The 25,575-nt window shown below is 52.0% G+C and overlaps 1 protein-coding gene across 1 annotated transcript in view; it reads left to right on the plus strand.

Moving 5' to 3' along the window:
• Nucleotides 1–24,343, plus strand: part of LOC144943239 (polypeptide N-acetylgalactosaminyltransferase 16-like) — a 42,569-nt gene extending 18,226 nt beyond the window's left edge. The window contains exons 4-17 of the mRNA XM_078870550.1: nucleotides 2,235–2,389; nucleotides 3,918–4,016; nucleotides 6,491–6,558; nucleotides 9,008–9,073; nucleotides 9,805–9,926; nucleotides 11,585–11,672; nucleotides 13,464–13,548; nucleotides 14,509–14,612; nucleotides 15,865–15,991; nucleotides 17,495–17,587; nucleotides 19,124–19,207; nucleotides 20,256–20,403; nucleotides 22,444–22,569; nucleotides 24,203–24,343. Of these exons, the coding sequence (XP_078726676.1) occupies nucleotides 2,235–2,389; nucleotides 3,918–4,016; nucleotides 6,491–6,558; nucleotides 9,008–9,073; nucleotides 9,805–9,926; nucleotides 11,585–11,672; nucleotides 13,464–13,548; nucleotides 14,509–14,612; nucleotides 15,865–15,991; nucleotides 17,495–17,587; nucleotides 19,124–19,207; nucleotides 20,256–20,403; nucleotides 22,444–22,569; nucleotides 24,203–24,343 (1,506 nt within the window). The remainder of the gene's footprint in view (nucleotides 1–2,234; nucleotides 2,390–3,917; nucleotides 4,017–6,490; nucleotides 6,559–9,007; nucleotides 9,074–9,804; nucleotides 9,927–11,584; nucleotides 11,673–13,463; nucleotides 13,549–14,508; nucleotides 14,613–15,864; nucleotides 15,992–17,494; nucleotides 17,588–19,123; nucleotides 19,208–20,255; nucleotides 20,404–22,443; nucleotides 22,570–24,202) is intronic.
• Nucleotides 24,344–25,575: the final 1,232 nt, after the last annotated feature.

Consider the following 25,575-nt stretch of genomic DNA (forward strand, 5'->3'; position numbering starts at 1 on the left):
GCCTGGGAGAGGTCATAGAAGGCATCTGGCTCATCAGCCTTTGCCGGCGTCCCTGCACCGATGTAAGTGACAACCTGTTAAAATTCATACAAACGTACGCTTACGTGCATGCAATTATACACGTACATACACGCGCAAAGACAAAGATCTCCCGTGCAGCCTTAGCAGACTGTTGGGGCAAGTTCTGTAGAGGCCGGCACGGGACACGAGGGGTGGGTGACCAGCACCGTGCCCGGCCGCCTTTGTCTCCCTAGTGGCACTATTTACACACTGCTCCATGTACTAATTTCATGCTGAGTCGCCCTAGCGGAGGCCCAGGACTGATTCAGATTCTGGTGTCAGCGGCCACGAGCGGGAATTGAACTTTGGTGGCCGGGTTCGCAGCGCAACGCTAACCGCTGCACTACCGCTCCCCATTGCGTACAAAAGACAAAGATCCCCCGTATAGCCTTAACAGACTGTAGGAGCAAGTGCTGTTAGCGAGCACCTATAAAGGCCGATACGGTACACGAGGGGGTGGGTAGCCAACACCACGCCCGGCCGCCTTTGTCTCTCTAGCGGAAATGTTTGCACACCGACCAGGTACTCATTTTAGGCTCAGCGACCTAGGCGAGGCCCAGGACCTGTTCAGATAATCATCACAGGTGTTGGCCGTGAGCGGGAATCGAACCCGGGTTGCCATGTTCGTAGCGCAGCGCGCTAATCGCTACACGCGTGCACACACACGCACGTTCACACACGTACACACACACACGTGCACACACACACGTGCACACACACGCACACACACGCACACACTCAAGCACGCGCACACACACGCGCACACAAACGCACACGCAAGCACGCGCACACACACGCGTGCACACACACGCACACACACGCACACACACACACGCGTGCACACACACACACGTGCACACACGCGTGCACACACACACACGTGCACACACACACACGTGCACACACACGTGCACAAACGCACACACGCACACACACGCACACACACACGTGCACACGCGCACACACGCGCACACGCACACACACGCGCATGCACACACACACACGCACACACACACGCACACACACGCACGCACACACACGCGCATGCACACACACACGCGTGCACACACACACACGCACACACACACACGCGCATGCACACACACACACGCACACACACACACGCACACACACACGCACGCACACACACGCGCAGCTTGTCCTGTGAGAGTGCCGAGTCAGCGCTCCGTTGCGATGGCACTCTGGAGGTGTTTGTGGTGTTTGTGGTGGTGGGGGGGGGAGAGAGCCTCCGCGAGGCGATGGCTGCGGGCCCCGCTCCGCTAAGAGCCCTCCACGCGCTCTTCTAGCGAGTCGCCGAGGGTCGTTCGGGGTGCCGCCCGAGGTCTCCTGCGTGCATCAATGGGCTTCACCTGCCACATGGAAGAGAGACGTTTTTTGAGCCCCAGGAACACTTTGGCAGCTTTGCGTGGGGCGAAGCAGCGCTTCTGCCTCCGCAGGCACAACGCCACACGCCGGTGCCATCGGTCTGCAACGAAAAAACTTTAACCCGTAAAAACAAAGTATTTCACTATAAATCCTTTATATGCGTGGCGTCCTCTCGTCCTCTGGCTTGAGATGGCTGCCACCTATGGGTCAGATGATTGCATGGCAGCATTAAGCAATTGGTAATTAAATATAATATTTTTGTCCTAAAAAGTGTAACATTTTGGAAATGTTTTTTTTCACGAACATTTATTGTCACGCACAACGAGTCTGTGTGGAAAATGTCAGCTCGATTGGATCACGGGAAGTGGGTTAAAAAACGACCGAAAGATTTGCACGGTCGTAAGCACGCAAGCAAGCAAGTGAACTTAATATAAAGGATTTAAAAACCGAGCAAATGCATGAACACCCCTACGACGTAGGGACACGGACCGCACGATAAACTAAACCCGGCGACCTGAGTTCCATTCCAGGCCACGGCTGGCCAATGGTGGAGAATATCTCAACCGGCCCTGTGTCTCCCTAGATCAACTCGGCCTTAAAACGAGTGCCTGGTGCAGGTGTGAACATCGGCACCGGAGAGACAAAGGCGGCCGGACGCGGTGCTAGCCACTGCATTACCTTCGTGCGCCGTGCTGGCCTTCACAGGTGCTCGCTTGCAATGCTTGCCCAAAGAGTCTGTTAAAGCTATGGGGGGGGGGGGGGGCATCTTTGTTGCGTGTGAATGCCAGGAGCCCCCAGCTGCCGACGGCTTTGACGAGCAGGCGTACCTGGACGGGGCGCGCTGGCGCGAGGGGGACGACCCCTACCGCAGATTCGCCTTCAACCAGCGCGCCAGCGACGGCCTGTCCAGCAGCCGCGCGCTGCGAGACGCGCGCCACTATCGGTAGGACGCCCACCAGCAACTACAACACGCATGCAGCACGTGTACAGCACGCGTACAGCACGAGTGCAGCACGTGTACAGCACGCGTACAGCACGCGTACAACACGCATGCAGCACGCATGCAGCACGCGTACAGCACGCATGCAGCACGCATACAGCACGCATACAGCACGCATGCAGCACGCATACAGCACGCGTACAACACGCGTGCAGCACGCGTACAGCACGAGTACAGCACGTATACAGCACGCATACAGCACGAGTGCAGCACGCATACAGCACGCATACAGCACGCATACAACACGGATACAGCACGCAAACAGCACGCGTACAGCACGCAAACAGCACGCGTACAGCACGCGTACAACACGCATACAACACGGATACAGCACGCATACAACACGCATACAGCACGCGTACAGCACGCATACAACACGCATACAGCACGCATACAGCACGCATAAAGCACGCATACAACGCACATGCAGCACGCATACAGCACGCATACAGCACGCATACGGCACGCATACAACACGCATACAGCACGCATACAGCACGCGTACAGCACGCGTACAGCACGCATACGGCACGCATACAGCACGCATACAACGCGCACACAACACGCATACAACAACCGCAACCATATAGTGCCGTTAGCCAGACCCATACATCTATACCCATATAACACCAATACCCATACAACACCCACACCCATATAACACCCAAAACCATATAACACCCAAACCCATACAACACCTAAACCCATACAACACCCAAACCCATAGAACACCCAAAACCATATAACACCCAAACCCATACAACACTTAAACCCATACAACGGCAGCAAACTTAGAACATCATTATCCACATGTCAATACCCATACAACACCAATACCCATATAATCGCCACAACGATACAACACCCAAACGCATACAACACCCAAACCAATACGACAACTAATTTAGGCCATTTCCAGGAGCAACAATTGCTACAGAATCATCTGCAACACTCTGCTGCACTATAGCCATAGAACGGCTCGCAGCACATACTGACTACAGGTAGCACAACCAACAACAACAATCCACCACCACGACTCGTGCCAACCCCATACAGCACCCATACAACAATAACTGAACAACCATAGAACACACACACACACACGTGTCACTTGCATGTAATCTCTGCGTGTGGGTTTTTGTGCATGTTTATGCATGCGGTGGAGTGCTGGCACAATGATTAGCACAACCCCAGTGAACCGAGTTCCTTTCCCAGCTACGGCTAATATCAGCAGCGATTATCCGAACCGGTGCTGGGCCTCCCCTAGGTCGACTCATCCTTACACGGCATGGTGCCAGGCGCGGTTTGTAAACGTCAGCACTGGGGAGACAAAGGCGGCAGGGTGTGATGCTGGCCACCCACCCGCCTCCCATGCGCGCCACACTGGCCTTCAGCGCTCGTTTGCCGTAACAGCACTTGCCCCACCAATCTGTGCAGCCTATGTGGGGGATCTTTGTCTTTGTACGTGTAGATGCTCATCCGTCCACTATGACCAGGACCTCCCCCCCACCAGCATCATCATCACGTTCCACAACGAAGCGCGCTCAGCTCTGCTCAGAACCCTGCGCAGGTAAAGTAAAAAAAAACACCCGAGTTCTCCAAGTTGCTCTGCAGCCAATTTGTTAATCAACGATATAAACCAACACATATTTTTCCTTTACCAGGTAAGGCCCACTGAGCTGTATATCTCTGGCTATCGCAAATGATGGCACACTGAGAGTGGCTTATCATCGTGTGGACATTTATAGCAGCCCATTAAATATAAACGCATGTTGATTCTAAATGTGGCGGGGAAAACCGGTGGGCCTGGATACAAATTCACGCGACCACGGGGAGAACATGCAAACTCCAAATATACATGTGCCGGGATCGAACCCACGACCTCCCATATACCGGGCGAGGTAGTTAACATCTCACCACCATGGCAACATGTTAATCCATTACAGAGAGCATATTACTTTAGTCAGATCCAATCTCTAATGTCAGGTCATCGTTAGATTACAGTTGCTTAGACAATTACTTAGACAGCAGCAGCAGCAGAGAATACGCCAGTGGGGTTACTTTTTAAATCCTTTATATTAAGTTCACTTGCTTGCGCGCTTACGACCGTGCAAATCTTTTGGTCGTTTTTTAACCCACTTCCCGTGATCCAATGGAGCTGACATTTTGCACACAGACTCGTTGTGCGTGACAATTTATTTTCGTGAAATTTTTTTTCCAAAATTTTACACTTTTTAGGAAAAAATAAATTATATTTAATTACCAATTGCTTAATGGTATCAGGCAATCATCTGGCCCATAGGTGGCAGCCATCTCAAGCCAGAGGACGAGAGGACTCTAGCCGCCACGCATATAAAGAATTTATAGTGAAAAACTTTGTTTTTACGGGTTAATTTTTTAGGCTAATTGCCCTCTGAACGCGAGTACTTTTTGTTCTCTCGAAGAGAATCGAAAGCAACGGGAACGATGGAGTCAGCAGCCTGGCAACGGGGACAGTCCAGACGGTGCAGGGCAGCCCGGGAGAGACGGACCCACTCCCCCACCGAGTGAACGCTGACGCGCTCGTGTCAACCAAGGCCTCGGTTACTTTTCACGGTGGTGGGGGGGGAGGGGCAGAGAGAGATGAGAGGGGGGCGGGGTAGGCTGGGGCGAGTCTGTGGAGGACTTTGAAGACGGCAGGTGATGTTGGAGTGCTTTTGAGATGCTGAGCGCTTAGGCAATTTACCCCTTTGCAGCTCACCGCCTCCCCACGATTTCCTGAATTGTCAAGATTTGCGGGCATGATTTGATTTGCGTGAATGTATGTTGAACTTCTTTCACGCCGTACGTGGCTAAAGAGAGGTGCGAAATATGTACGATTACGTTTACTGTTTCATGTGTATTGTGTATCCTTGTTAATGTGTGCCATCGGTGTAAAGGCACAAGAGCGATGAGAGTTGCGTGTGAGGATCCTTGATCACTTACAACTCAGATTTCATGGTGGCAGCCAGGGAGGATGTATAATTTGCATACGATAGATTTTGTTTATTTTTTTAATGTAAACAATCGACGCGCAATTCGTCGCACGCATGCGTGAGCGCGACGGCCGGGGGTTTAGTGGAGATGGAGCGTTGCAAGCCCCATAGAAGGTGCTTTTGCTGGATGATTTTTGCTGTTTTTTCCAGGATTTTTCTATTTGCGCATAGTCACTTTAAGATGTTTCTTGTTCATGTTTTTGTTTGTTGCGGTTGCACCCGATTCAAGAGCCGATTGGCTCACAGGGCCACAACAAATAAATGAAACTGAAGCTGAATATGTTAAGCCAGTCGGGTCTGGGAATCGGAGCTCTGAATCAATATTTGCCAATCAAATATCGATTCGATATTAAATATTGATTCGATATGTTTTGATTGGCTACCAATCAAATATCGAATTGATGACAAGGTCCTGCTGCTATTGACCTACAAGGCTGTCAATGGGTTAGCACCCACATTACTTCCAGGACCTGATACACTTCTATACAGCGAGGAGCTTGAGATCTTCTCATCTCCGTCGTAGTACTCCGAGGTCAAGGCTCTGCTCCCGGGGTGATCAGGCTTTTGCCAGTGCAGCTCCGCGTCTATGGAACGCGTTGCCCTCTGATAATTGGAAGGCAAACATAATATTTAGTGCTTTTTTTCTTCCTGGTTCTTTCGGTAAAGTCACGTAGAAGGGAAATAATAAAATAATAAAAATAAATCATAACAAATTTTTACGTTTTCTTTTTATTATTTTCCCTTCTACGTGACTTTACCGAAAGAACCAAGAAGATGAATGAATCCCTGCGGTCACGAAAGCTTTAAATCGAAATTTAGTGCTTTTTAAATACGCCCTGAAAACTCGCCTCTTTAAAATGGCCTTTTTCCCGATGCAGTTCTGGCCATTCACGCTGCTTATGACCCTGCTTTCCATCCACGGGTGAAATGCACCTTACAAATTTAAATTATTGTGATTATCGCAGCCTGCGAACGATTGTCCCCGTGTGACGTCGCGCCTCTGATTTTTTTGCCCCGACCGTGTCGCCAGCGTTCTGGGACGCACGCCGCACGATCTCATCCAGGAGATCATCCTCGTGGACGACTTCAGTGACGATCGTGAGTCACTCCTCTCCACCCTCTCCCCCCCCACACACACACACATGTGTGTAAGCGTGCATGTGTGTGGGTGCGCAGCGGTAGTGTAGTGGTTAGCGCGCTGCACTACGAACCCGGCGACCCAAGTTCGATTCCCGCTAATGGCCAAAATCAGTGACGATTATATGAACCGGTCCTGGGCCTGCCCTAGGTCGACTCAGCCTCAAATGAGTACCTGGTGCGTTGTGTAAACATCGCTGCTAGCGAGACAAAGGCGGCCAGGCGTGGTGTTGGCCACCCGCCCCCTCGTGTGCTGTTCCGGCCTTCATAGGTGCTCATGAACAGCACTTGCCACAACAGACTGTTCAGGCTATACGGTGGGCTCTTTGTCTTTTGTGCAATGCAGCAGCAGCAGCAGCACCACCACATTGTTTCACTCTCACTCCCTCCCTATTCACCGCACCTCCGATTAGCACGGTTGGTTACGTATGGTGCAAAAGAAGTTCAACATACAAACATTCAATCATGCGGGACCCCCGTCTCTCACCAACCACCACTGCCATCCGCCAGCTACTGGGCCGCACGTCTCCCTACTCCAACCACGTGTCGGGGCAGTGCTCATCTCTGCTGGTGGCCCTGTGCCAAGTGTAGATATTCCACATTCCAATGCCAAGGCTAGTCTCCATATAGGATGACGGCGGAGGGCCTGCGACAAAGTAGGCACCATTTTATTGTCGGCTCCGGCGAGAGTCGATAATAGACGCTGCTAAACTCTGGAATGCGTTACCCGCCCCTCTCACGCCATTTCATTACAATATGCAGCTTTATTAAATTCAATGTCAACCACCTACTACTCATAATAATAGGGGTTTTTCCGATTTTTTCTGGCAACAAAACTGAAACCTTTTTACAAGGAATCATGTGTGCATTAACCACAATACTTGTGGTCAAAATGCAAACAAAAAACACACTCTGATAATATATGCATTGTCCTTGAAACTGATTGGTCCACACCAGAGACGGCTTTCTTGTCTCAATTGGAGGTCTAATGATATAGATGCTCACCCCGAGCCCTCATTACTTTGATAGTGCATTGTCTTTGAGCTGTACGCCTTTTGGCGTCATCTGGTCTAGCACCAATTGAGACAAGGCTGTCTCTGGTGTGGACCAATCAGTTTCAAGGACAATGCATATATTATCAGAGTGTGTTTTTTGTTTGCATTTTGACCACAAGTATTGTGGTTAATGCACACATGATTCCTTGTAAAAAAGTTGAAGTTTTTTTGCCAGAAAAAAGGGGAAAACCCCTATTACTATATTTTGGTACTGGCAGAGGAGGTCTCATGATGTACACCTACTACTCGTCAACCGCTTATCACATCCGAGACGTCGCATTTTGCGTAAACGAGCTCAAACTTTGCCGCTGGCCGCTCGATCGCTCCAAACGCGACCGGCAAGATGGGGAACGCATCCTTCGTCAGCGTCGTTCAGTAAGACGCACTCGCCCAACGCCGCAGCGTCGACAGACTTACGAGAATATCGCTAAATCGTCTCTTGTGGATAAAGCCACCACGTGTGACGTAGGTGTAGTGGATTCAACTGAGTCGCAGACGTACTCTTTGGAGGCAACACACATTTATTAACACCAACACATTAACACAAAGGCGTTACTGGCTCTTTACCAGATAACCGATGGTGGTGGTGGACCACCAGGCTAACTCCGCTAGTCACTGGGAGTAGCTACAACGGACAGGACCCGAGCTAGGGTCCTCGTCCACGTGTTGGTGACTTCTTCTTGGACGTAGATCGTAGATCTTAGATTTTCAGATGACAACAGCAATGCCGAGAGCCCCGATCCCTGTGGGGACCTGGCTGATATACTGCTGGGTTGTAGCTGGCCCCGCCCTTGGCCACGACCACCTTCGAGAAACCTCTTGTCATTTCTCGACCCTTCAAGTAGGATCTCACCCTGACACGTGACCACCTCTACCCCCCACCTGGGGCCCCTGTGTAGATCTTACTGGTCACGTGCCTTCCAGGGTCAACCAGAGTGCCATGGCCCGGGGTAACCTCATCCAATGGCTGATACTCCCACACTCCCTCCTGTAGGGGTCGGCACTGCACGCCACGCGTGGTGCCACTGAGCGCTATCCTAGCGCTCACCGAGCCCCCTCTAGGGCTGGTACTACACCCACCTACGGGGTGTTCGCGATGTCGATACATCGCACGCCGTGCCTCGCTAGAGCCGGCACCACACAGTGACATCCGCGATGTCGCTACATAAGTAAAGTAATGTAATGTCCCACCATTTACTATCACCATCTTCTGATAACCACAACCACCCACTCGATACCACCACCACCACGACCACCCTCCACACTCGACTGCTTGCTATTGCCACGACGTTTACTTCTACCTATTTGAAGGATGTGTGCCGTGTTTGTCTCTTTTCCTACGTGCCGACCGGAAGCCGCGGACTGTGAGCTGCTGAGTTCGCTGCCCAAGGTGGTGTGTCTACGGAACTCACAGAGGGAGGGTACGTGTACACGCGTGTGCGCGCGTGTGTGTGCGCGTTAATGTGCATGTGTGTGGAGCATTGGCCCGTACGTATGTTGAACTTCTTGTGCACCATACTTAGCCACCCGTGCTAATCGGAGGCCCAGCAGTCATCACACTGCCCTACGATCCCGACCGCCCAAGTTCGATTTCCTGCTCACGGCCAACAACAGTGGTGAATATCTGAACCAGTTCCCAGCCTCCACGAGGTCGACTCGCCCTTAAATTAACACCTGGAGCACAGATGAGCGCAGATGTAAACCTCAGCGCTGGGGAGACAAAGGCTGTGGTGCAGGCCACCCCCACGTGCGCCGTGACGGCCTTCCTCGGTTGTTCGCTCACGGCACTTTGCCCCAACAGCCGGTGAAGGCTCCATGAAGGAATCTTTGTATTTGTGTGTGCGTGTTCGCGTACGGGGGAGCGGTCGTGTAGCGGTTAGCGCGCCATGCTATGAACCCGGCGACCCGAGTTCGATTCCCGTTCACAGCCAACACCGGTGACGATTATCTGAATCGGTCCTGGGCTTCCCCTCAAATGAGTACTTGGTGAGGTGTGTAAAGATCTCCGCTGGGGAGACAAAGGCGGCCGGACATGGTGCTGGCCACCCACCCCCTCGTGCGCTGCGCCGGCCTTCATAGACGCTCGCTAACAGCACTTGCCCCAACAGTCTGTTCAAGCTATTACAGGGGATCTTTGTCTTTGTGCTTACAGGGTTGATCCGGTCTCGTGTGCGAGGTGCGGACGCTGCCCACGCGCCCGTGCTCACGTTTCTCGACAGCCACTGCGAGGCCAACACGGCCTGGCTGCAGCCTCTCCTGCAGCGCCTCCACAGAGTAGGCATTCACACACACACGCACGCGCACGCACACTTATTGAGCACTTTACCTAGACAACCGTGCTCATCGGAGGCGCGGTTCAAGTGCAAAAAACATTCCCCCGACATCGTGTCCCCTGTATAGCAACCTAGACTGTTGAGACAAACGCTGTTAGCTGCTAGCGAGTGCCAATGGAGGCCCATGTGGAATGCCCACACTCACACTACTCAGTTAGCTAATTTTATGTTCATGGAGATCCTTAGTTTAAAAAGCGGTAACAACAACAGAGTGATTTAGATGGCAGGGGGCAAGGGCCGGGGCATGAGCGACCGTTAACAGAGGGCACGCAGGGGGTCACGAAAGGGCTACAGGGGACGGACAGGAAGGGGTGGAGGTGCGAGGGGAGGGAAGAAGAAGGGAATGGGCAATGGAGAAGATGTGATCTCCGTGTCATTATGACTACACGTTGCAATTATCGTCCCATACTGACAACACTTGACAGCACCCGTCTGAAAAAGTTACGAGGATTTTACTGGGTACACAAGTGTAATAAAATAGAAGTAATACACGCATTACAACACACACAATGTCAAAGATTTCGCCTTCTCTAATTGACTGTTGGGGCAAGTGCTGATAGCGAACACCTATGAAGGCCGACACGGCACACGAGGGGGTGGGTGGCCAACACCACGCCCGGCCGCCTTTGTCTCCCCAGTGCCGATGTTTACACATCGCATTAGGTACTCATTTACGGCTTAGTTGATCTAGGGGAGGCCCAGGACCAGTTTGAATATTCACCACTGTTAGTGATCTTGAGCTGGAATTGACCTCGAGTCACTGGGTTAGTAGCGCAGTGCACTCACCACAATGCTACTCACCACACATTTCTAGCCACATTATTGCATAAACACATTGTCCTGCGAAGGGAGCTGGTAGGAACGTTGGGTTGCTTGGTCAATGGTGTATTCCGGGTGTATTCGGGTGTATTCCGCAAATATGCCCGACTGTGAGGGCGGGCACAAGCCGGCGTGAGTAGGTTAAACGTTGAGTTTTATAAGGGCACCACGGGGTGACCAGCCCCTCCCCACCCAGCCCCACCCAGCCCCTCCCCACCCAGCCCCACCCTCCCCACCCAGCCCCTCCCCACCCTCCCCTCCCCACCCAGCCCCTCCCCACCCTCCCCTCTCCACCCAGCCCCACCCCTCCCATTTTTGGATGCACGACGGACGGACACAATAATCCCCTGTGGGCTGGTGTAACCAGGAGGTTCCTACCAGTATAAAACATTTATGCACGTACATTGAACTTCTTTCGCAAGGTACGCAGCCTACTGTGCTAATCGGCGGTGCGGGAGAAGGACAACAAACGTAACCAAGAAGGCAGTTCCAAAGAAATTAGTTTTCAATCTAGACGATTTAACAGTGAATAGCTGCAGTGGCTTCCTCATATCGAAGGGAAGAGCATTCCAGACAGCCGCAGGAGTGCATTTGAAAGCGCCGCGATGCACTGATCATCTTGATAACGACATACGCTCAACACATGTGCAAAGTCGAACAGACATCTACGCAAGTGTGTGTGACACGTGTGGAACTTGTGGTGTTCTGACACGGACATTATGAACCCCCCCCCCCCCATGCACTGTGGTTGTGTGACGCTCTGGCCCCTCTTGTTCCCAGCAACCCACCAGGGTGGTGAGCCCCATCATCGACGTCATCAGCATGGACACCTTCAACTACGTCCCAGCCTCATCCGACCTGCGCGGCGGTGAGCGTGCTCTGTTTGATTGTATTGGTGGCGTTGAAGATGCGCGGTATTAACAAAACAAAAAGCAAAAAAATTCGCAATAATTATTCATTTTCACCGCTATTCGCAACCCCGGTCGGACAATCTTACGGGGTGGTGCGGTCAAATTCAGTTCTCGTGATGGCGAAGCGATTGGAAGACGAACGTTTACACGAGCGGCTGAACACGAAGAAGCTGCACAGTCTGTTGCCGTACAGCAGCACCCAGCCTGAGGATGATGATGATGATTGGCTGCTCCGTGTTGGTCGGACGGTCCCTCTATTCATTCCGGAATCGTTTCTTGGCGGATGGTGGCATCAAAAGATAACGACTCGTGGTGTCACCACCGCACGTTCGAATGGCAAAGCAGCTGCTGAATCAAGTTCAAGTTCATTTATTAGGTGTAGCCCTGTGAGCCATTCGGCTCTTGAATCGAGTGCAACCGCAACAAACAAAAAACAAAAACATGAACAAGAAAACATCTTAACGTGACTGAGTGCAAACAGAAAATCCAAGAAAAGACAGCAAAATATTGCGGAAAAAACACCGCACACCAACGCTGTGTGCAAAAATCCCAGTGGGATGCAAGTCAAACAACAACAGCAACAACAACCACGAGACAACTCGAAGGGCAACTTCTGATGGAGAGTGCTGCAGCTCACTCAAGGGCAACACAGCGACATCGTCAGACTGCAGCATAACAACATTCGTGGGTTGGATTACGTTCTGTACCCTCGCAACGCACACTGAATCATGCGCAGAGCGGAGGATTTGTTTGCGATGTACGCAAAATATCAACGGTAACTGTGCTGCCGTGGTGTATGTACGTTGAACTTCTTTCGCACCCTACGTCCCCAACCGTGCTGATACGGAGGTGCGGGAAATACTGGAATCCCCCTGCTTCTCATCTAACCAGCTAACCCTATGGCTGGTGGATCCAGAGTTTATTGGGATTTGCGGCCGGAGTTTAAGCTTGTCATTCATTGTGGGGGAAGGTGCGGGGGGGTGGGGTGGGGGTGCTGTTTGACCATACTTCACCACGATGGTCAACGTCTCATTAATAAAAACAAAAACGTGTATAAACAAGCAGACAATGCACCACCTTCAAATATCTGCCCCTCTACGTACAAACAAGGAAATATTATTTTCAAAGATCATCGTACTCTGGGAGTGTGAATGATTTCAGTCGCATTGGTTCAACAAACGCAAAATCTGGACCGATTTTGACTTTCATTGTCTCATCGGCAGAGGAAGGCTTGCGTTGAAACACCAGATGTCTATGAGCAAGGACACTCTCTGTTAGGTATGGTGCCTAGTTCAACACAAAACCGTGTAATACAGAAACACATTCCTGCGGAGGGAGCTGGTAGGAACGTTGGGTTGCTCGGTCAATGGCCAGGGTCAACGGCGGCGTGGTGTATTCCGCAAATATGCCCGACTGTGAGGGCGGGCACAAGCCGGCGTGAGTAGGTTAAACGTTGAGTTTTATAAGGGCACCACGGGGTGACCAGCTCCTCCCCACCCAGCCCCACCCCTCCCACCCCCCACCCAGCCCCACGCTCCCCACCCAGCCCCTCGCCACCCTCCCCTCCCCACCCAGCCCCTCCCCACCCTCCCCACCCAGCCCCTCCCCTCCCCACCCTCCCCTCTCCACCCATTTTTGGATGCACGACGGACGGACACAATAATCCCCTGTGGGCTGGTGGAACCAGGTGGTTCCTACCAGTATAATGATTGTGTGTTGCTATGTTTGTGTCCGCTTCACGTGTTTAGGGTTCGACTGGAGCCTGCACTTTAAATGGGAGCACCTTTCTCCAGAGCAGTCTGCCAAGAGGGAGGACCCAACACAGCCCATACGGTCCGTGTGTGTCCGTGTGTCTGTGTGCGTGTGTCCGTGTGTGTGTGTGCGTGTGTCCATGTGTGTGCACATGTGTGTGCACATACGTATTCATGTGCGTTTTCACATACACGTGCACACATGTCCACACCAATGTGCACATGTGTGTGTGCGTACACGGAGCGGTGTAGTGGTTATCGCCCCGCACTACGAACCTGGCGACCCGAGGTCAAATTCCCACTCATGACCAATATTAGCGATGCATATTTGAACCGGTCCTGGGGCTCCCCTAGGTCGACTCAGTCTTAATTAAGCACATGGTGAGGTGTGTAAATGTCAGCCCTGGAGAGAGAAAGGTGGCCAGGCGAGGCGCTGGCCACACCACCCCCCCGTGTGCCATGCCGGCCTGAATGGGTGCTCGCTAACAGCACTTACACCGACAGCCTGTTAAAAGCAATACTGGGGATCTTTGTCTTTGTACATGTCGGTTAGTGGTTAGTGGTTGTTGTTGTTGTGTGCATCTTTGTCTGTGTCAAAGAGCAACTAGCAAGCGCCGTGGTGACCTCGCCACCACTTAGTGGCGAACGGCGATTATTATTGTTGTGTCCAATGGCTGTTGTTATTGTAGATTTGAAGTTTTCGTGACTGCAGGGATCAATACTCTTTGGTTCTTTCGGTAAAGTCACGTGGGTAGAAAATAAAATAAATTAAATCACGACGTTTCGATTGCAACACAAGCAATCATCATCAGGTGGGAAAACCACAGCAATAACATTTTTATATAACCTCTTACCACGGCATCTCTCTCCCACTTCAGCAAAAAAAACGTCTTGCTGTGGTTTTCCCACCTGATGATGATTGCTTGTGTTGCAATGGAAACGTCGTGATTTAATGTATTGTATTTTATACCTACGTGGCTTTACCGAAAGAACCAAAGAGTACGTTGTCATTGTGTCATGCGTCTGTTTGCGTGTGTCTCAGGACGCCTGTGATTGCCGGGGGGTTGTTCGCCATCCACCGCTCCTGGTTCGAGGAGCTGGGAAAATACGACACAGCCATGGACATCTGGGGTGGAGAGAACCTGGGTAGGGGTTCACGCACAGACGCACGTATACGTGCGTGTAGGTGTATCCGGGCGTGCGTGCGTGCGTGCGCTTGCGAGCACCTGGGAATGCAGGCCTTCGTTTCAGCCGTATGTACACCCGTCGCTCTGGTTGAGGCTACCAGCCCTGTGCCACGTGCTCCAGTCTACCACAGACCCAGATAATATCTGGGGATAAGTTAATCCCCCGTGTGTGTTGCGAATGTGTACGTGAATCTACGTGTTTATGTTTGTGGCTGTCCGTCCGTGCGTGCGTGCGTGTACATGTGTGTGCGTGTGCGATAGTGCGGTGGTTAGTGCACTGCGCTACAAACCCGGCGACCCGAGTTCCATTCCTACTCACGGCCAATACCAATGATGATTATCTGAACTGGTCCTGAACCTTCCCTAGGTCGACTCAGCCTCAAATGAGTACCTGGTGCAGTGTGTAAACATCGCCACTGGGGAGACAAAGACGGCCGGGCGTGGTGCTGACCACCCACCCCCTCGTGTGCCATGCCGACCTTCATAGGTGCTCGCTAACAGCACTTGCCCCAAGTCTGTTGAGACTTTACAGGGGACCTTTGCCTTTGTGTGCGTGCACACATCTCTCACATGCGTGTGGAACAGCGGTCAGGGCGCCGCGCTACGAACCCGGCGACCAGAGTTCGATTCCCGCTCACGGCCAACACCGGTGACGAATATGTGAACAGGTCTATGGCTTCCCATCGGTCCACTCAGCCTGAACAGAGTACCTGGTGCGATGTGTGAAACATCAACATTGGGGAGACAAAGACGGGTGCTGACCACCCACCCCCTCGTGTGCTGTGCCGGCCTTTACTTGCCCTAACAGACTCAAATCAAGATTGAGTCTGTTAAGGCTTTACAGGGGGGGGGTCTTTGTGTATTTGATACGTGATAGATTTTTGGGTTAGGCTAAAAACCCTCCTCCAGCAGTACAGCCAAACAGATTAAATAATCACGTGCACAGACATTTGTCATTATTTTTTGGTACAGCTCACCGGTAAATTGTAGAACAATTCCCACATCCAAATATGGAAAATGGATGGGACGTTTTGCTTGGAACTGCGTCAAGCGTCTTGAGCTGGAGACCAGGAAGTGGCGACGACTGTCAATATCGGGAGGGTTTTCACGAGAAAGATATTGCCCCGGACCATTCCAGTGGCCTAATCCAAAAATGCTAACGGCGCGTCACGGCACCGCGCCGTGCGCGCGTGTATCTTCACCGCGCGCAGAGATCTCCTTCCGCGTGTGGCAGTGCGGCGGGTCGCTGGAGATCATCCCGTGCAGCCGCGTGGGCCACGTCTTCCGCAAGCGTCACCCCTACACGTTCCCCGAGGGAAACGCCAACACCTACATCAAGTGAGCGGGCGGGCGGCCACGTAGCCTGGCGCCTCTCGGGGCGCTCGCCTACCCGAGCCCCTCGTTCAACTCGCGATGCGAAGGGTTCGATTCCCCACCACCTCCAAACGCGGACAGAGCGGCTTCTGGAGCCGCTCGACTAGGCCTCTTGCTAAAACCCTGGGTGGCAGTGGCGGCGGTGGTGCGCGACTGCGATCCGGCGCTTTGAAGGCAAGGCCACGCAGGCTTCTCCACTGCTGCCCCACAGCTTGGAATTCCCTCCCCCCCCCCCCCCCCCGGTTCATTCCTGCCACCCTCTTCCAGTCCAGATTTAAGTTCCGTGCCATCGATTGAACTACTTCCCCACGATATCACGCTTCCACCTCCGTTCCAATAGTCACCCGATTTATGCCCACATCACTTTGCACAATTAATTACCGTGAAATATTGTGCAGCTTTAGTTTCCTTCAATATTCTTGTAGAGATGATGGAGGCAAATTAGCTCTCTCCGCCTGTGTCCAAATCTCGTGCCAGCTTCACGGCTGCCGTTTCTCGTCGCCGCCGTGTGCTGGAGATCGTACTTCGCAGCAGCGTCAACCTGGCGCAGCGTTGCTCTTTCTCCTGTTGCTTGTTCTGTGTGCTTGGGTATGCGGCACCGTGGTGGCGATACATTAACAACCTCGCCTGGTATGCAGGAGGTCGTGGGTTCGATTCTGACCCTGACGCCTGCTGCTGCTGTATAGTTGGAGTTTGCGTGTATCTCTGTCCCCGTGGTTCGGTGGATTTTTGTCTGGCTCCTCCGGTTTTTCCCTCCACATTTAGAATCAATGTCACGAGTTTAGAGTATTTGGTTGCTAGACAATTCCATGTGTTAAGCCACTTCGTTGAGCAATCATTTGTGATAGCCAGGTTGCTTATAAAAAAATAGCTATACAGAATAGCTCAGTGGGCCTTACCTGGTAAAATAAAAAAAAAATTCTAGATGTTTGGTATTGTTTCCCCGATCCATTCTAGGCATGTGTCGTCTGTCTTGGGTCATCTCTACCAGTCACCTCACCTCTCGTCACAGTCGTTCTCCTCTTTGCCTCACCTCTCATCCAACTACATTTTTGCAGTTGCCATTTTTGTTTGTTCATCATCTTGACACCATTAGTCAACTTGGTACATGCACAACACCGGTGTGGGGGTTTTGGTAGCCCAGACGGCTCGCGTGCGGTGTGTCATACTACCACCACCACCGCCACCACTCCATCTGCCCGGCCCGTGCTCTCTTAGTCTATTTTGAATTTTTTTTCACCTTTGTTCATCTCTCTGTTATGCTGGTGTGCTGTGAGACGCACAGTTTTGTGAAGCTCCCAAAGCCGCCGGGATGCGCGGTTGTCCGGAGAATGGCGGCAATGCAGCAGTGGGTCCATAGCGACCCAGCCGTGCGGACCACGGGAGTAATAATCATCATCATTTGCATTTGTATTACTGTCATGGTGGGCTCTCTCCCCGTGCGCGCGCATCCGCTGCCTTCCCCAGGAACACGCGGCGCACGGCCGAGGTGTGGATGGACGAATTCAAGAAGTTCTACTACGAGGCTCGCCCCGCCGCAAAGTACAAGCCGTACGGCGAGTGCGTATGCCACGCCACGGCCCGTCGCACCGTAGGGCCCTCCGCTGTGCTGCCCCCTCCCCCCCACCCCCGACCCCTCGTCACGCTTGCGCCCGAATCGCGCGCAGCAGGGAGCCGCCGACGTTGCTCGCGACTCCCCGCTGCGGCCATGCTGCGTTGAGCACAGCGGTGGTCTCCCCTGGCTGCCATGTCCACCGTAGGAGGAAATTCCGCATTCACGTGGCGGAGGGGATATTTTCAGATTTCAGGAGCTAAGCGGGTTTTAGCCTGGTCAGTGGTGGGTGACCACCTCGCATAACATGGCTGTTGTATGAGAATAGGTTTTCCCCTTTTTTCTGGCAACAAAACAGGCTTTAAGATGTTCAAACACCAAACTGAAACCTTTTGCAAGGAATCATGTCACTGCATTAACCACAATACTTGTGGTCAGAATGCAAAAAATAAATACTCTGATAATATATGCATTGTTTTGTTGCCGAAAAAAAGAGGAAAACCTATTCTCATATTTTGGTACTGGCAAAGGAGGTCCCATGATATGGCTGTTGTAGGCTGCTGCTGCTGCAGTGGGGCTGTGTTATCATCAGAGGGCGATGCAGCCAACATTCATTGTTGTGCTGTACTATTTCACTCCAATGTCTACAACCTCGCGCTGACGAACGCGGCGAAGAAGGGTCAAGTAACCCACACGATCCACAGCGGATGTGGGGCGGCAGTCACCCGACAGTGGAATGGCACAAATGCCTGGACAGGCACTTGCACGTGACGGGGGCGGTATTTCAGTTGCTTGTGATTGAATTCGGTTCTCAAGTGGAGCGAGTTCACGGTCCAATACTTAACACAGATGGCAGAATCGCCTAACTACACCACACGCCTTGTAGGAGTGAGCCTTTGAGCGGCAGTGAACCGATGATTATGCCGATTAGATTGACTAATGCCTGATATGGCTGTTGTTCACAATCTCCCCGACTCACCGAGCCTGGGGCAGTGCCCATCGCGGTTGGCATCCCTGAGCCAGTGGTGGGAAATCTCCTCATTCCCACGACGGGGGGAAGTCTGATCCTAGATTTGAAGCTTTCGTGACTGCAAGGATTCATACTCTTAGGTTTTTTCGGTAAAGTCACGTAGGTAAAAAAACAATGAAAATACATCAATTAAATCACTTATTTTCATTTATTATTATTATTTTTACCTACGTGACTTTACGGCTTTGGTGTGGACCAATCCGTTTCAAGGACAATGCATATATTATCATAGTGTGTTTTTGTTTGCATTTCGACTGCAAGTATTGTGGTTAACGGAGACATGAATCCTCGTAAAAAGGTTTCAGTTTTGTTGCCAGAAAAAAGGGGAAAAACCCCTATTATTAAGCAGAAACCACTTTGACTTGTTTCCGCTAATTAACAAGGTGACCGTGGGCAGTAACATTGATTTGATCTCGTCCTAACTTCGCTTTGGCTGCACCCTCCACTCTCGCTCTCCGTGTCTCTCTCCCTCCTGCTGCCGCTGCGTTGGCATCTCCATTGTGAACCGCCGCAGCATCCAGAGCCGCGTGGATCTGCGCACGCGTCTGCAGTGCAAGCCCTTCCGCTGGTACCTGGACAATGTTTATCCAGAGCTCAAGTAAGCACCGTCTCCCCACTCATGTAAACTTTCACCCCCGCTGTCGTAAAGTCCCGACTAAGCTGGGGCAGTGGGTCCAATACTCTCTCCCCTAGGTATGTATATTGAACTTCTTTCGCACCGTACGTAGCCAACCGTGCTAAATGGAGGTGTGGGTGAAGGAAAACAAACTAAACACAAACATCAGCTTTAAAGAAATTAGGTTTCAACCTAGATGACTGAAAAGTGCATAGCTCCAGTGGCTAGGTGTATGCCAAGTCCACTTAGATGCCGCGTGAAGTGTCAAAGGCTCGCTGGCAGACATCTTTCAGAATCAGAATCGTTATTTATTCCGGAGAAATCCGATGAGCTGTGAAGCTCTTTTTTTTACAGATGTCCAGTCACGTCCAGAAGATCACGGAACAGACCCAGGTGACATGGGTTGACTGGCTAAGATAACCGGCAGATGTAACAACACGAACGCCGCACATACGCGATGGCCCGTGACCAGATCACCCAGAATGCTTCCGGTCTCGTACATGTCTGGTAGCTAAGCAGGTAATGACCCTGGAATGTGTTTGGATGGGTGACCGCCACGCACAAACAGGTTCCCGTAGGGCTTTATGGGGGCTATGTGATGGGCAGCAGAGAAGGCAGTGCTGCAAAAATCCAGCATTGTGCTGTACATCCTCTTAGGTAAAAAAAATAAAATTATAATTCTCTCGGCAGAATAAAAATTCTCTCGGCAGAATTTTAATTTTTTTTTCCTACGTGACTTTACCAAAAAAACCTAAGAGTATGAATCCTTGCAGTCACGAAAGCTTCAAATCTAGAATTGTGCCGTACTTCTGTGCTTCCGCCGTAATTACAGATTACTGCGTTAGTAATGAAAGGGTGGTACAGGAGGCCATCATCCAGCAGTGCATTGATTAAAGAGCTCTCTTCTGACACAAGGCGCTGCTCACCACATCAGCCCCTCTCGTGCCATACCAACGTCAATTGGTGCTCGCGAACAGCACGTTCCCCAACAGTCTGTCACGTGACGTGCATGTGGCGTCTCCACCTCCAGGACTCCCGTGGAGGTGCAGACGGTGACCGGGGTGCTACGTCAGGGTGACCGTTGCCTGGAAACCGTCGCCACGACGATGGCAGAGAGACAGCCTGCCGTGGCAATGGGCCACTGCATCGGGCAGAAGGGCGTCTCGGCTGTCACACAGGTTCCTCCACACTTCATTGCATTGTGGGCAATTGGCCCGTCGTCTGAAAAAAAGCTGCACTTGTCAGCGTTGTTCCTGTATTGATCACTCGACCTGCTTAAAATGCGACCCGCGTGCCAGCACACACACTGACCCTCTTGCCCAACTCTGCACCAGCCCACATGCCCAACTGCCTACATATCGAACTGCCTGTCTGCCTGGCTATCTGCCCACATACACGGTAGTCGAGATGTTAACTACCTGGCCTGGTATACAGGTCATGGGTTTCATCCCAACCCTGACGCGTGTATATTTGGAGTCGGCATGTTCTCCCCGTGGTCGTGTGGATTTTTCTCCGGGTCCTCCACTTTATGCCCTCCACACGTAGAAACATGCGTTTCAGAGTATTTGACTGCAATAAATTTCCATCTGATAAGCCACTTCGTTGAGCCATCATTTGTGGCCAGGTTGCTTCTGAAAAGAGCTATACAGCTCAATGGGCCTTACCTGGTCAAATGTAATGCTTTGTTTAATATACATCTACCTACTTGCTTGGCTAACTGCCTGCAAGCCCACCAGGCATCCCTATGCTCTCTTGTGCAATGGTTCCAAACCTGTGGTCAGCCGTGAGAATTCGTCCGTGGAACTGTTGCAGATTCTGCGGAATTTTTTTGAGACATTTTAATTAAACAAAAAATATTTCTGCACAGCGGTCCCCAAATGTGTTATTGATGCTGGCAGTTGGCCGCAGGTCCAAGAATGTTGGGAACCGCCATTGTGGCATATCGACACATCTCAGCACACGAGCCACCTGTACTCGTGTGTGTGTATGTGTGCGTACGTGTTCTTGTGTGCCTGGACGTCGTCGTGTGTGCAGGTTTCGTGCACCGTGCGTGTTGTGCGTGCTTGCGTGCACATGTGCGCACGTGCATATTTGTGTGCCATTGTGCGTGTCTGCATGTGCGTGGTGTGCATATTGGGTGAGCGGCGATGCAGCAGTGAGCGCACTGCGCTACGAACCTGGCCATCTGAGTTTGATTCCCTGACACAGAACGTAAGTGGCGAGTGATATCAGAACTGGTCCTCGGCCTCCTCTAGTTCCACTCAGCCATAAACGAGTACCTGGTATGGTAATGGAGTGTACTAATTCAGAGACACTAGTAGGAGGCACTCTCTCTTGTTTATTCCGGCCTTCACAGCCTTAGGGGATAACTACACACCGGGTCGGGACAGCCAACATGCTTCCAGACCCACAGCTTCGAAGAGGCGAAGACCATGACGACGATGGCACAACGAGTTCCACTCCAGATGGCAGCAGCCCCGACTGCAAGTTGGAGCTCGCCTTTTATCCTCCCCAGCGTGGCCAGGCTCCGCCCTCGGCCACGCCCCCTTCTGGATCCCCCAGAAGGCTCCGGGCTTCGCCCACGTGCCCCACTGGTAGAACAGGCTGCTACCCCCAATCTCATTGTCTACCAGTCCCCAGCGCTACGCGCTGCAGTGACTCATTCTACGTCACTACAGTATGCAACACTTCAGCACTGAGGAGACAAAGGTGGCTGGGCATGGTGCTGGCCAAACCACCCCCTTGCCCCAACTATACGTGGAATGTTTGTGTTTGTCTGTGTGCTTGTCTGTTTGTTTACAGTGTTATGCACGTGTATGTTTCTGCATGTATCTTTGCATATTTACACATGCGACTGCGTGCGTGCGTGTGTGTGCGTGTGATGGGGAGTGGTGGTGCAGTGGTTAGCGCAATGCACGATGAACCCAGCGACCCGAATTCGATTACTGCTAACGGCCAACACCAGTGATAATTTTCTGAACCGGTCCTGGTCCTCCCCTAGATCGACTCAGCCTCAAATGAGTGCCTGGTGCGGTGTGTAAGCATCGCTACTGGGGGGACAAAGGCGGTCGGGCGTGGTGCTGGCCACCCACGCCCTCGTGTACCTTTCCGGCCTTCGTAGGTGCTCGCTAACAGCACTTGCCCCAACAGTCTGTTTAAAGGCTGCACGGGGGATCTTTGTCTTTGTGCTGTCGTCTCCTCCTCCTCCCCCTCCCCAGGAGTGGAGCCTGACCCCGTCGCACCTGGTGCGCCAGCAGCAGCGCTGCTTGGCGCTCGTGTCCCCAGCCCCGGGTGGCCCCGTCTCACTCACCCTCCTGCCCTGCAACCGTGGCGATGCCAAGCAGGTGGGCCAAGGGGAGGACACGGGACGGACGCACAACACCGAGAGACACGGGGATACGCGGGGACACACGGGGAGACACATAACTGCTTTTTTGCGTTTAGTTTGTTGTCCATCCCCCGCACCACTGATCAGCACGGTTGGCTATGTATGGTGCGAAAGAAGTTCAACATATGTGGGCAAGCACGTGTGGGATGGCACACATGGGGACACATGAGGAGGTATTGGGAGACGCGGGGAGACACGGGGTCACGAGAGAGCAATGGGACAACCAGGGACATGTGGGAACGCTTCGGCAGGGATATTTGGGAACACGTGGAGGCACAGACGGATACGTGCGAATGCGCATCGGCGTGCGAGGATACATCGGAAGGTACGCAGGGAGACACACGGAGATGCAAAAGGAGGCAGGTAGGGATGCCCAGGAACACAAGGGGACAATGGAAGGATGTGGGAATGTCCAGTAATATCATATACGGAGATATGCGGTGATGTGCCCGGTACGTGAAGACTCACGCACACGGATGCACGGGGACATATGGGGTCGCTTTTTAGTTGTGTATGTGGTGCCCATGTTTGTACATATCTAACGATCCATCACACTTCCCCCCGCAGTTCAATAGATTCTCATGAATTGAGATCACAATTTGAATGAAGAATTGATCTTCTATTTGGTCTCTATTGTATTTCCCATCTCGTATGTGTTTTTAATGCTATTAGTTTATTCTCTTGGCCTGAAAGATGTACGCCAGGTTTAAGAGGTGCTTACGAACTGGGCGACACCCTACCTTTCGTCAAATGTAATTTGTCCGAGCTCCGACTATTGCTTTGGAATCTATTTAATTTGATATCGACCTCGGTTTGTGCACTGTTTCGATAGATTTTTTTTGGGCTTTTGCTGTAATATTCATTTAGTTGCTTTTCCTCTGAATTATATTTGCTTGATTGTTATCATTTTTAGTCATCTGGGACACTTGCAAATGAGACGCTCTCTGTCTCTTGAGCTCTCACCCTTTGCTAAACAAAATTAACTTAAGACAATACTTGAAACTAAACTAAAACTAAACTATGTTTATTTTACCAGGTAAGGCCCACTGAGCTATATAGTTCTTTTTCAGATGTGACCTGCCCACAAATGATAGCTCAACAAAGTGGCTTATCATGTGGAAATGTATAGCAGCCAAAAATACTCTAAAACGCATGATGTTCATTATAAATTTGGAGGGAAAAACCCGAGGACTCGGAGAAAAATCCACGTGACCACGGGGTGGGAAACACGCAAACTCCAAATATACACGCATCGTCAGGGTCAGGATTGCACCCACGACTTCCTGTAGATCAGGCGAGGTAGTTAACTTCTCACCACCTTGATGATGATGAGAGAGACACGCAAACTCCAAATACACAACAGGCGTCTGGGTCAGGATTGAACCCACGACCTCCTGTATACCAGGCGAGGTAGTTAACTTCTCACCACCTTGATGATGATGAGAGAGACACGCAAACTCCAAATACACAACAGGCGTCCGGGTCAGGATTGAACCCACGACCTCCTGTATACCAGGCGAGGTAGTTAACATCTCGCCACCGTGGCACCCGTTTGGCTGACGAAGGATCCGTTGTTTTGTTGTGCCCAGCGCTGGCATCGCCGGGGACGGCTGATGCGTCACATGGCCTCCCGCCTCTGCCTGGACGCCACGGGGACGGATGTCTCCGTGGCCACGTGCCAGCACGACTCCTCCGCTCAGCAGTGGGAGCTGCAGCCCAGCGAGCGATAAGAGGCGGCCTGGCCTACAGGATGGCCACTGCTCCGGCAGGCTTCCTTCAACACCTCTGGCTCTTCACTCCGACTCCCCCCTGAACTCTGACCGCTCGATACCTCAATCCTTGACCTGTTAATCTCACCTCCCACCTCGTGACTCCATACCCATACAGCTCTCCGTCCTCGGTGTGCGATCTCGAAATGCCTCACTCCTTCACCTGTCAACTCTTCACACTTCATTCCCTGACCTGTCACTTACTTACTCTTCACTCGCTGAACTCGCACCCCCTAACCTCCTGAACCTTTATTCCAGTTAATTTTCCTATGACCTCTGACCTTTATTCTGGAATCCTCCTAAATCCAACCTCCACCTCCCCCCCCCCCCGAGTTTCTCTCCCACGATTGTTCCTCTCCTACCGTTCACCGATTTCCAACGACAACCCCTAACCCCCCCCCCCCACTTTTACCCTGACCCCTCACCTCCGATTCCTCACATTGCATCCCATCCCCGCCCTCCCCGAGACCCAGAACATTTTATAAATCACTTCTTAGTATTATTATTTGTTCGTGATAGCGGTCGAACCGTTTTGTCCGTCGGTGGCTCCCGTCAGGAGACGCGGCCGAGCGCCCGGCGCGTAGTGGCGTCCGGCGTATTTCAGTCGTTTGAGCTTTGGCCGATTTTTAGTGAGACGCCGCTTTTTCCGTTTCCGCGTTTTTACTCGGCCTCCAAACTCGGGACGGGTCTGAGCGAGCGAGAGCGCGGGACGACACTCGTCTCCATGGGGGGGGGGGCCCAAAGCGAATGGTGACGGTGTGTGCGTTCCCGTCGCGGGAGCCAGTTTATTCTCACGACCACCACTGTGTTGATGGCCCACAATCAGCAGGTACTCATATCGTGGGTTGGCGTAACATTGCGGGATTACCGGTACTATCTCCTGTAACCCGATTGCGAAAGCGGGTTATTCTCGAACATCGTGTATAATGACATTGGGTGGTGAGCGTCTCTGTGAAGAGGGTATTGGGACAGAGCGTTTGGTCCGCATTCCTTGGCTGCTAAAACCTGTACTGGAAACATCTCGGGCACAGAATAAATCTGCACCAGCATGGCTGGTGAAATGCGAGTTGATTCTGGTGCTTGAAGTAAAATGCACCTTAGGAGGGTGCCCTGCAAGAGCTGGCAACTTCCAGGGGCTGTTCCTGAACGAGATGATGCGACAGCTGCGCTAAAGTGGGAACCCTGCTCATTCA

This window comes from Lampetra fluviatilis, chromosome 30, assembly GCF_964198595.1.
Source record: "Lampetra fluviatilis chromosome 30, kcLamFluv1.1, whole genome shotgun sequence".
Taxonomy (NCBI): Eukaryota; Metazoa; Chordata; class Hyperoartia; order Petromyzontiformes; family Petromyzontidae; genus Lampetra; species Lampetra fluviatilis.